At 42.3% G+C, this 12,985-nt stretch overlaps 1 protein-coding gene across 4 annotated transcripts in view; it reads right to left on the bottom strand.

Annotated features, from left to right (window-relative positions):
• Positions 1 to 12,985, bottom strand: part of RIC8B (RIC8 guanine nucleotide exchange factor B) — a 477,183-nt gene that overhangs the window by 208,430 nt on the left and 255,768 nt on the right. For all 4 annotated transcript variants that reach the window (XM_086921785.1, XM_086921794.1, XM_086921812.1 and 1 more), the window contains one exon: positions 992 to 1,145. In XM_086921785.1, coding sequence (XP_086777911.1) covers positions 992 to 1,145 — 154 coding nt within the window. The remainder of the gene's footprint in view (positions 1 to 991; positions 1,146 to 12,985) is intronic.

Genomic DNA, 12,985 nt, shown 5'->3' with positions numbered 1-12,985 from the left:
TCCATCTTAAGGAAAGAAGTACAAATTCAACAATTCAACAAATTCCGCTCACACTTAGGCAATACCTCCCTCTCTACATGAGTGACCTGTTCATGCAAGTTTGTTGTTGCTTCACGTTCTCGCTCATATTTGCGAGAGCCGCAATGCTTTACCTGAATTTCACAGCCATCTTCCCACCATACTGACACCCAAAGGACTCTGCTCATGCCAGAAGTTGAATTTTAAAGGGAAGGACAGACCATTGGTCTTGGATACTTCAGTGGATCTAACCTCAACATCACCTGACTGCGGCCCCCCGCCCAAAAAAAACTCTGGCTTTATAAGGCTTTCACGGAAGCCACCAACGTCAAAGGCACCAGTTAAATTATTTATAAGCTGAGGAATCTGCAAGTAGTATCAATAAGAAAGGAGCTGGATGTAGTGTTCAAGTCACTACCTTTTTAACTCCCAAGCCATGATCCGAATTCAGGAGGGTATAGGTGATATTGATGGGATTATAAATGCTGAAATCACTGGACATCAGGGTGCATGTTCCTAATCTAGTGCTTCAAAAGAGATCTTCACGCTTTGACTTCCCAGAGTCCCATCATTTCCCTACATCCTTCACCCAAACCAACAGAAAAACTTTCCTAAATTATAAAGATTCTTTTAAAGCATGTTTTTTTCATTAAAAAAGGAGGGGAACCACACCACCATGCCCCCTTATCCGCCAGCCTTCATCCTGAGACCAATCGTGTGGTAGAAAATCAGTTATGACTTGAGGGATGAATTTAATACATGTAGGGACCTAAATGATTTAAATAGAATCCTCCCAACAACAGATCATGTGCCTTGACCACTCATCTAAACCCAGTTCATTACATGCGATTATTCAATGAACTTCCATTTCAGTGTGTGGAACAACCCTAAAACAAGGATGCATTTTTAAGTATTTTATATTCAGACACACTATCTTTCATTTAAGACCTATAACTTAGTTTGAGCGCTATACCTTGTCTATTCTCATCTCCATAAAATCGAGCAAAACTTGAATGGCGTCCATATTCATACCGTTGTACTTCAAAGATTCTTCTTCTTCTGCTGAAGCACTAATGAGCACATCCAAGCAAGAAACTGGAAAATTACTTAAAAGGTTGATTGTGTTGCTGAAAAGTAAATAATAAACAAGTATTTTAAAGACACAACGAGGTAAGTGCATTTGTAAAACAATAGTGCATTTTCATATTTTAAAAGGTCTTCACAATTTATATGGTTTATTTAAGGCAAATACAACATGGGGTACAGTCTACCACTCCAGGGATGTGGGATTCCTATAGCAGGATGCCCAGGAAATATTATCGTGGGTCAAGGACAACAAGTTTTCATGTTTATTTTGTCCTTGGACATGTAGCCTTTAAAGAACCTCTGTAGCACAAACCCTCTGGCTGTCAGTTTACAGTAACACATTTTGGAGCAGGGAAGGGAACTGTCTGCAGTTGAGGTAATATTTGCATCCATATGTTAATGCTGTTCAAACTTGTATTTATGGTTCATTAATGCAAGCCTTTATTAATAGGGTGTGTGCTCTAAATAAATGGTGTATGCTCAGACTGCACTACGGACAGTGGTTCCAGTAAAAATAAATGTGTAAACATTTCCAAAGTTTAACAATATGAGGCTCCGTATAATGCTCCCAGAAAGTTCTTGGATTAGATGCAAATATTTGCAGAAGCTTGAAAGCAAGATTGATAGTTCTTTGCTTTCAAAATAAAACGTACACAAAAAAATGAATAGGAAAAAAACATTTTGCAAAACTACTGTGGAATTTTAGGTACTGTTTTTTTAAAAGCATCATTTAGTAAAATGTGTTGAGGTATGTTCGTATTTCCAAAAATATTCATTCTGGAAAATCAATGTAAACAGTTTCAACAAGATTATGAGGAACATGAAAATGAATAAGCACAGGCAAATCCAACATGTCTGACATTAGTGGACATTGTTTTGGTTTTGTCAGAGAGTGTCTTGGTTTGACATGGCTTTTGTAAAACTTTATGGTTGTAGGAGAGGTCGGTCCATCACCATTATAACAAACACTGGCAAAAAGCCAAAATATTTTTTGTCGCAAAAAGCAAACTGACAGTAGTTCCTGGCACTGAACAAAACTACTTTGTGTACTGATATGCTCCTCGTGAAATAACAGAATGTTGTCACTCACAAGGAAGCCAGCTGATAGATAAAGAAAGGATTTTAACAAAAACAAAAGATCTTGGTTAATGCAACACCTATTTAGGGGCCCATTTCTGAAAGAAACTCACAAAAGTACACCCAAGTAATCGGTCTTATCAGTAGTGCAGATTTACATATTTCATGAATTCACAACAATTTATAGAAGTAGACAAGGAAATCGTACTCCTAGAAAATGTTTGTGTACTATATTTTGGAAGTAGCAAATATGCATATGTAGATTTTCTCTGTGAAAATCTGTTGAGCGTTTACAAGTCCACTTTCTCTCCAAGCTCTTTTTTCCAACCCTGAAAGAAGTTTTACTTCTGCCCTTATCAGGAGCAAATTTCCAACCTTTCTCAGTATGGGAAAAGATTAGATAAGAGCTGGTGAAACGACTTTAAACATGCAAGTTAGTAGGTTTGCGCAGACTCGAAAGGGCATTTCTACCCTGGAACTCTTGCTTACTGCTTTTTCCAGTCCCAGTATGTAGATTTGCAGAAAGGAAGCACAATAAGGAAAATGCTAGTATTCAAGCCCTACTATAGTATTAGACCGGGCATAATCAGAGAGGTTATATTCAGAGCTCGGCTACAACAAGATTTCTTCCATAATTTGCCACAGTGCTACATGGCGCCGAAGGGACAAGTAGATTTTTTTCACAGGACAAGTAGATTTAGGAGTAATACAAAAAACAATCTAAAAAAAAAAAAAAAAAAAAAAAAAACCACAATCTAAAAGGAGCTTCAAAAATTTCACCAAGGAGACTCTTGCCCCTTTTATTCGTAACATCAGTATTTCAACTAAGCAGAAGGTGGATGAATCGGCTCAAGATCTCACTGATGCCATTATTAGAGCCGTTGATGAACTAGCCCCCCCCTCCTTGAAATCTGCAGCTAGACAGAAGCCATCTGCCCCCTGGTTCTCTGCCGATCTGAGGTTGCTCAGACAAAAATGTAGACAGAAGGAACGTGGCTGGCGTAAATCTTGGGATCACAAAGATAGAGAAGGCTATAAGAGTCTACTACGGGAGTATAAAAAGAGAGTCATTAAGGAAAAACAGGACTATTTTTCCAACCTAACCTGTTCTTTAACATCCTCCAAAGAGCTTTTTAAAATTGTAGACTCCCTTTGCTCTCTTCAGGTTCCTGACCCAGTAGTTGCTTCCCAGGAGCTATGTGATGACATATCGAACTTTTTCTACAAAAAGATTGACGATATTTACATAGCCCTAAAGTCGCAGAGGAACTTGCTCAGTTTGGAGGACTCCTCGCAAATTACACGACTGGAAGCCTGGAATGAAGACTCCCCTCAGTCCCTTGAACACTTCCCGGCTCTTACGCTAGAAGATCTCAATAGCCTGTTGGATAAAACTAAATCTTCATCCCCCCTTGATCCAGTGCCCCTTAAGGTACTTAAGAACTGCAGAGAGATCATTCTTCCCCCGATGCTTGAGGTAATGAATGGAGCCTTGGAACAGGGCATTTTTCCATCACTCTGGAAGAGAGCCATCGTAAAGCCGCTTCTGAAAAAGACCACCTTAGACCCTGGAGTGCTGAAGAACTTTAGACCCATCTCTCTGCTGCCAGCCCCTGCTAAGATGTTGGAGACCCATTTGAATTTCCATCTTTCAAACTTCCTTGACACCTCAGGCTTCTTGGATGGGTCCCAACATGGCTTCAGGAAGCTACATAGTACGGAGTCTGCCTTGACGAAAGTCATGGACAACATCCGCAGAAAAGTAGATTTGGGTCTCACCACCGTACTGGTGCTGCTTGATCTTTCAGCAGCTTTCGACACCCTGTCTCCCCTGACTTTAACATCTAGGTTAAGGGAGGCAGGGGTAGTTGGACCGGCGCTCAGCCTCCTAAGCTCCTTTTTACAACATCGAGAGCAGCGTGTCATGCTAGGTGAATACCTCTCCCCTGCCAAGTCTTTGCAATGTGGGGTGCCACAGGGGTCGGCATTGAGTCCGACCCTGTTCAACATCTACGTGGCCCCCCTCGCAAGACTTGTAAGATCTCAGGGGATGGAGGTAGTGTCGTATGCTGACGACACGCAGATTATGGTATCCCTGACCCACTCTGTTAGTGAAACTGCTTCTAACTTTAGGGCCTGCATGCAACTTGTTGCAGAGTGGATGGTTTCCAACTCCCTAAAGTTGAACGGGGACAAGACAGAGGTCCTGACATATGGTCAGGTGACTGGTGGCCTCCTTCTTTAGGTAGCTGCCCTATACCTACCAAATCTGCCAGGAACCTAGGCGTCATCTTTGACACCCAGCTCTCCATGGAGCTACAGGTTAACAGAACGGTGGCGACCTGTTGGGGTGTCATCAAGACCCTGAAAAGGATCGTGCACTATCTGTCCCCACAGGCGCGGAAACAGGTGGTGATTGCCCTTGTTGGCTCAAGGCTTGATTACTGTAACTCAGTGTACGCCGGGGCCAACAAGGGCCTGCTTCAGCGTTTGCAGGTCATACAGAACGCTGCAGCGTGGTTTGCTCTCGCTTTGCCCTGGTTGGCATCTATGACCCTAGCGAGGAAGAACCTCCATTGGCTCCCCATTCCTTCAAGGATCACTTTTAAACTCCTTTGCCTTACATATAAGGCTTTATCTGCAGGCTCGGATGATGCCCTTGGTTCATTACTCACCAGATATGTTCCGAGCAGATGTCTACGATCCAGCGAGCAACACCAACTGGTAATTCCCAGAGCCAAGAAGGCTAGATGGGGGACCAAAGCTTTCTCCATATTGGCACCTCTGATGTGGAATTCACTCCCCCTTGAAATCAAATTACTTCCTTCCCTCGATCTCTTTAGGAAGTCACTGAAAACTTGGCTCTTTATTAAGGCATACCAGTAGGCTCTGTTTCTGTCTGCTAACAGCTTTTTATTTGGTTTAGGCGCCTTGACGCCCACTGGGCATAGTTGCGCACTATAAATAATATTTCATTTCATGGACAAGTAGATATTTTATTAAATTCCACACCCCTGCACTCAAGTTGATTTGGATGGTTGCAAAGTCGATGGTTGAAACTTGGGATAATTGACGGCATCCCTGGGAACCAGGAATTCATCAAAATCACTGGTCTTCAGAAATGCACTTACTTGTAATTTCTCCTTTCTACTAGCAACCTATCGGATGGTTAGCCTCAACAGATCCCAGGTTAGAAAAGGTAGAGTCAGTACCTGAGAATAAACCCACAGATATACCAGTTCTTAAGCTGGTTTATGACTTGAAACCCACTTCTGGTTCAATGGGTCACTTATAAGGTAGACTACCTCCATCAGGAAGGTATTCTTTCATATATGACAAGGCCTCTTTAGGCTAGTGCAGCAATTACCAAGCTTATCCCCTTCCAGTAAGACACTCTTAGTCTTTCTCTTGAACATTGCTAGCTAGAAGCTTCTCACTCATGGCAAACTCTGGCAAGACCTGGTTGCCCATGATTTTCAGAACAAGGGTAGGAAGTTTTGTTTCCGGCACCGAATCATTATTCTCACACTCGGACATAGGTGACTCCTCACCGTGGCACTCACAAGCTGCACCTGTCAGTTAATAGCTGTGCAGCATACTCACGCTGACACCAGCGAAAATAAGACTGTCATGAGGCACACCACCTTTGCAAATGCAAAAACATGGCCAATGCATTCCCAATTAAAAGCACAGGATGAATGTCGTCGAGGCTGTGACTGACAACGTCGTGATAGCATCATGGGGTAGACAAAGATTAGACACATAAAATAACATATAAATGAAATGCCACGAACAGAAAGTGAAAGGTGAAGCTAAAGAACTATCGTCCGCTTGCAGCAGTAAAGGGAAAAAAGTCACTGCAGCAATAGAGAATGGCGACTGGCCGAATACTTATCATTTGCTTAATTTACTAAATGATTTATAGGAGTTGCAATTTTTGTTTTTATTCTTGCTGCTGTAGAATAAAAGCAATGAAAGTTAAAATACGGAGTTGGGAGCCTCTACTTTGGAAATAAAATACCCATATTTAATCACAAAATATCTGAAAGTCTGTAAAACGTTCTTGAAGAATTGCTTCACTGATGTAAAAAGAAAAAAACCAGTGCTCCTGGTGATAATGCCTCTACTCCAGCAGGAGAAAGGTTTCTGGACTTGGCTCATCTAAATGCTTGACACAGTGCTTGGAGCGCACACCAGTGCTAAGAGCTTATGGTCTGTGGGATGTGCGTCTCTGCCTGTGCTACTCCAGAACCATTTAAATCACTGAGTTTCCTAGGATAGGCCTTTGCACATCCTACTGTCATCCTCATGCCACAAACACACTAACTCTAACCCTCAACAGATGAGAAATCAAAATAGGAGAGAGTATGTCCAGGAGGCAGGATACTTGCCAGACTTTCATTTTTTTTTTTTTTTTTTAAATATATTTTTATTGCAGGAATCAGTAAATCAGTACAGTAACGACCAGCATGGTAATATAAGCAATGGTAACAGAATAAAGCCCTCTGGCCCCCCTCCATAGAGTTTGTACACAGCCAACCAGCCCACAACCCTGGGGTCGGGCGGCGAATTGCAATGGGGGTCAGTAGGATGCTGGAGCTGGTCCGGATAATGCACTGTCCGTCATCTGCTTTTCCAAACAAGCCTAAAACCCCCAAAATAAACCCCCTCCCCATAAATGTCTACTAACTAAGAGAACCCCCCCCCCCCCCCCCCACCACCAGCGCCGGGGAGCTATCAACATAGGATCTGCTATCGGACCCACGGGGAAGGCAATAGGACTGTCAGTACTAACGTTCACCGGGACTCGGGGCGAGTCGCTTCTTCACTTTCAGAGTCGCTAGGGGCACTATAATCCCTGAGGGCCTGCACCAACATTTCCCACTCCAACGCGGCCTCCTGCGCCTTCTCATTACCCTGCCTCCAAGCCAGTTGATATCTCAGTGCGCTCTCTCCCGCCGCCCACTTCAAAAGCTCACTGTGCCATCTGCTGCCCGCCGGACCAGCTCGTGCCTTCCAGTTCATACTTGCCAGACTTTCATGCTAATCCCTGCGCAAATGAAAAGAAGGGTGGATCACTTTCTTTTGAACTAGGAGAATCCACATCTTACAAAGCAGAGAGATCAGACTCTGAAATGCCAGAAAAGATTAACAATAGTAATTTATTTTAAGCCAATAGTAAGTACCTGACAAAAGGCCAAAGAGGAGAAAAATGTTTCTTTGACACGATGGAGGAGTAGAAATAAAACTACTTACCAAAGGACCCTGGTAAAAGCAATGAGATCTGCACAAAGGAATGAACGCCAAAGCAAAGAACACAGAGCTTGCGTCGAAGTGATTAATGCATAATTGGAGAATTTATTGGGAAGCGTTAGAAAAAGGGTAGAAATCAGAGTAGGAAGGAATCAAATAAAAACTAACGTCTGCTATGGATTTCTCAATACAGCTCAAGGATTTCCAGCATTTCACAGTGAGAAGCATTAGGAATATGGAAGCAAAGGTGAAAGAGCCAGACAATCTATCAAAGGGAGTCCAAATTATTCGGGGAATCTGGCTCACTACCAAAGTCCAGTAAAGAATGTGGCAGAATGGAAACTAAGATGGCCCAGTTCACAAATCAGTTTTTTCAGTAGCTTTGTCTTACAACTTTCTTAATTATACCTGAATGCCCATCCATGATTCACAAATCATTTTCTGTGCCTTACTCCCAAGCTTCGATGTGACCTAATCATGTATTTCCACTAGTAAAACATACTTAGTACACAAGTGCCAGGCAGTCAAGTACAGCAACGAAAAGCTGGGATAGAAGGTGCTATCTGAAATCCGGGAAAGAAGAGCCAGTCTGTATGGAAGTTTCTCATGTGGTCGAATGGATCCAGGTACCACAACTAGGGCTCTTAAATCCTCTATGGCTTGCTGCGTTTCAACTTGGAGATCACTACTGTGAGAAGAGGAATTATTGGGAAAAGAAATTCATTTGATCAATTTCTCAACTCTCTCCAGGATATGGCTCTTGGAACTGTTGGCGTTAGCAAGAATTTAGCATTTTCTTCTGTAGCGAAAAGATCTATGTGAGGACATTCCCAATATGAACAAAATTCTGAAAGCATTTCCTTGTTTGGAATGCACTTGTCTTGTTCCAGAAGTCGTTGGCTAAGGCCATCCAATTAGCTCGATGTCCGTTGCCAGCTACCAGGGCCACCTTTATTGCGTTTCTATGGAAAGGATTCAGACTCCCGTCCCTCTTGGTTTGCTCGGGTAAAAAAACACCATGTCAGTGTTGTCCATATGAAGGAGACTAAAAGTGCATGCGATGGTAGGAACGAAAGGCCGCAAAGCCAGATGTACTGCCTTCCACTCTTGCACAGTGATGTGATAATTTTCACCTTCGTATAACATTTCCTTTGAGAAGTGTTTTGAAGGAAAAGTTCATTGTCATGGTTTGATTTGCCTACAGGTAGCGAAATGGAATAACCCTCGGGCAAAGAGCCCTGACAACACCAGCACTTTAGAGACTAATGCTTCCGTCAACTAATCCAACCTAGGCCTCTGCCTTCTGGGACCACTGATCCTCCAAGTATTCTTAGAGAGCCTCGTGTGCTATACCAAACAAGGAACACAAACAATACAAAAGAGCCCTCGAAGAGGATACTTGTGTGTCTAATGAGGAAGGAGAAAGCTGAAGGTAAACACATTTCTACTGAATGGAAAGTAATGTCTCCTGGGAAGCAGCCACGGTTCCTTGTGCATACTTAACTGTGCTTCTAAATATAGGGCACACCACACCTGAATCAGAGTGGATTTGCTCACATTGATTTGCATGCCTAAATTGTGGCATTTGTAAGCCTTGTAGAAGCATTTGCTCAGAGGGGGCTTTGATACGCTGCTGTCTGGGTCTGGATAAACAAAGAATTGTCTTCATTAAAAAAAAAAAAGCAGCCACCACAGCCATGCACTTCAAAAAGTCTATGTTCACTTTTTTCAGGACATAAAGTCTATATTGGTGGCGCTTCTTCACTCTGAAACAAATTTGCATCCCGTTGGTATAAGGCTTGCATCCAGAATCCTTGATAAAGATTAGGAAACATCTGGAGTAGTGCCAATATCCTGAATTTGACCAAGTTGTTCACCTGCTTGAGATTAGGTCTCAGGTGAAAAATCAATTACGATCCCTTGTGTTTGATTATTAAAAAGCAAGAGTAACCTCCATTGTTCCTTTAATGAGTTGAAAATCTGCCGCCTTCAACAGGATACCTACCCTTTCACCCAGCCAGTCCAACTTAGAAAAAAAATATTTTTTCAGCGGAATTGGAGTATGTAGATATTGATGAAGATGGAGTCATATGGGAACTCAACAACTTTGTACCCATTCTGCACAATATCTCGCATTGGCTTGCCTTTTGGTCTCCTCTCCGGGGTGCTGAACAGTAGTGCCAGACTGATGAAGTCCTGTTTGTTTTAGCTCTGCCTGCTGAGGCTGATGGCTGTTGGCTATTGCAGTTGCTACTGTTGTTATTTAAGCTCCCCTTTTAAGTAGAGAATAGGAATCGTTTTTTTTTAATTTTTCCATAAATCCTGCAGTGGGAATTTCCTATTTTTTTTACATCTTACAGTTTTAATGTTTCATTTTCCAATTTATTTTTCTAGATGTTGTAGTTCATGAGGACATCAAAGAAAGACAATCCAGTGAAAGGCCGGTCAGAGATCTTATGTTGTACTGAGATGAAACAAATGTCTTATTGATAGACTGCAGATCTAATCAGTTGTAGAAAGGTCAGGGGTACCACTTGCTGCATCTACTATGTTAGAGGTAAGTATATGTTCTTTTACAAACTCATTAAGTGATTTCCTTTACCTTAAGGCATATACTCCAAGAATTGATTCATAAAATCCTATAAAGCTGTAGGTGGAACTAAACTCTGATACACTAGCTAACATCTGGAAAACATTACTGCTGAGGGGACCCAACATACTGTTTATGAAGCAGAGCCACTGTCATTATAGCTCTTCTTTGCAGCAACTACAATTGCAAAGTCCAATGGAGGATTAGGTTTCATAAATTTCAAGTCGGAGGCTCCAGGCTTGATTTTCTTTACATACTTTCTCTGTGCTCATTCAAAAAAAGGAGTGAGAAACATGTCCTTTAAAGGTTTCAGTAGGATTGGAACAAGAGGCTTCCTACGTCTAGACTGCTATTTCATCTGCAAAATTTCAAATACAACCAAAGACTCCAACACAAAATTTCAAGTTTTCTTACTGTTGTCTTGGAGACTTTCTGGAATGTTGAAAAGTTATCAGTTAACAAAACACTTCATGGAACAGTTTGGAATAGTGTGGTATGGTTGGAGAATAGGCAAGTAAATACAATAAAAAGTCAGTATTTGTAGTGGAGCGTTTACATCTAGGAGACGGTTGGAAAGAGGCAACTTCAGTTGGTCTTCTCTTCATGTCAATTTGGAAGAAATGTGCCTTAGCTGAGGAAGCGGAGGCTGACATTTTTCACAAGGTCATTCCCCGTGTCTATTTTAAAAACTACCCGAAGATCTTTCCACATAAAATACTTTGTGCAAGGTGGAGGTAAAATTTCCTCCCCTGGGATCACTGTGGACAAGGGAGACGCTTAGTACTGTCTGCATGCTGAGAACCTTAGTTTGGGTGGTGGAAGCTAGGACCTACTGTGCTGTAGTTGAAGTGACAACTGCATGTCCCTGTGTAGCGGAATCATCTTCAGAGGCCAAAATTGCTAGGACATCTTAAGCTGCAGATGTGGAACTTTTGAAGATAAAGAGAACACCTTGATCCTTTTCTAGGATTTACAGACGCCTCACACCATGGAAATTGATATTCTCAGAGAATAAGTCCTTCATGTAGCAAAATCATCTGCCATGGTCGCAGCTGGTCACTGCTTTCGTGAAAGCGGTTATTGCTGTGGTCGCAGATGTAGTTGTTGCTGGAGTCCCTCCTGTGGATGTATATGCTTATGTCATGGTACTGCCGGGAGCAGCATTTGCAACAAGAACTCTGTATCGCAAACGAGATGAGGTACTTCTTTCTTAGGCTTTCCTAACCATTGCAATATGTGTAACTGCACAAGTTAACTCCAAAAGCCTTCTGTGCATTCCTTTATCTGCAAGGACAGGTCTGGCAGAGATCTGAAGCGGTCTCTTCAGGACTAAAACACATGCCACTCACTCTAAATGGGCTACTATTTTCTAAGGTATTACCAAACGCAGTAAAAACAGATACCGTAGAGTGTAGAACATGCTTCTTCAATGAATAGCTCATGTGCTACTTGAAGATCTCCAGCTAATTGTAAGTGGCTCTCCTATTCACCTACTAAATTTCTAGATTTTGCTTGGTTGAATTATATATATATATATAATACTTATATACATATACCATGTAGCTCCTCCTCGAATCTCTCGGAGTCTCAGGCACAGCCTCGCACACCAGCAAGCAAGGGAGACGGACCACAACGAATCAGCATCAGTGAGTTTATTGAATCACAGATCAGCTACGCGTTTCTGGCAAGTTATACCCTTGATCACGCTGCAACATGAACAACAGACAGAATGCTTTTTTTATGCAGTGTTTAAAGGAACACCCCCTCACAGTGACGTAATACATCATGTGATGAATAACCAGTGAAGAAATACTACCACTGATAGCTAATACAGTTAAGTCAGTAATACAAAAACCATAGCGTTTCCAATCATTATAGATCGACATAGTCCGAAAGCATATTTATTTATTTTTATTTATTTTTTAAACTTATAAAGCGCAACAAATACCACGAATGGTGTCTCAGCGCTGGGCAGACAGAGAGGCACCTCCTGTGCATTATTGGATGAATAGCCATGTCTTCACTTGCTTTCTGAAAATCATAAGTGAGGAACTGCTTTTTATATGGTGGGGCAAGGTATTCCAGAGCTTCGAGGCGGCTACCAGGAAGCGTCTGTCTCCCCATGTAACCGTTCTCACCCGTTGAATGCATAGAGATGCGGATGAGGCAGATCTTAAAGCTCTATTAGGGACATATACCAACAGTGATTCCCTAAAAAAGTCAGGTCCTAGGCTGTTCAATGCTCTATAGATGATACATAAAGCCTTAAATTTGGTTCTCTTTTTTTACTGGGAGCCAGTGAAGTTGGTGGACAATAGGAGAGATGGATGCGAACTTGGGAGTTTTGGTCAGAATTCGTGCAGCAGCGTTCTGCACCATTTGTAGTTTTTTAAAAACCTGCTCCTGGGCATTAAACAGAAGCCCATTACAATAATCCACCTTGGATAACACCAAGGAGGACATAAGGGTTTTTCCCGCAGACAGGGGAAGGAAAGGTAACAACTTTTTCACTTTTCGTAACGTGAAAAAGGAAGAGGAGACTACCGCATTAGCATGACTGGTGAAACTTAGTTTGTTGTCAAACAACACTCCCAGGTTTCTAACCTTTGAAACTGGGGTGGGTGGGTTACCCATTTCTGGTGGCCACCAGATCGGGGACCAAGAGGGTTTTAGGTCTCCAAACACCATTACCTCGGTCTTATCGGTGTTTAATTTTAGACAATTACTGTCCATCCAGTGACTAATGGCTCTCATACCTGACTGAAAGTTGGCTGCCACCTCACTCCCATTTTTATGCACCGCTAGCACCAACTGAGTGTCGTCGGCATACGAAGTCACTCCTATTCCATGGGTATTAATGACCCCCGCCAAGTCCGACACATAGATGTTAAAGAGTGTCGGACTTAGCGAGGATCCCTGGGGGACTCCGCAGGGCAGCACAAACGTTGGTGAGTAGAAGCT

Source organism: Lissotriton vulgaris, chromosome 1_1, assembly GCF_964263255.1.
Source record: "Lissotriton vulgaris chromosome 1_1, aLisVul1.2, whole genome shotgun sequence".
Lineage (NCBI taxonomy): Eukaryota > Metazoa > Chordata > Amphibia > Caudata > Salamandridae > Lissotriton > Lissotriton vulgaris.
The sequence above is the reverse complement of the archived record's forward strand: the minus strand, read 5'-3'. Positions and strand labels throughout refer to the sequence as shown.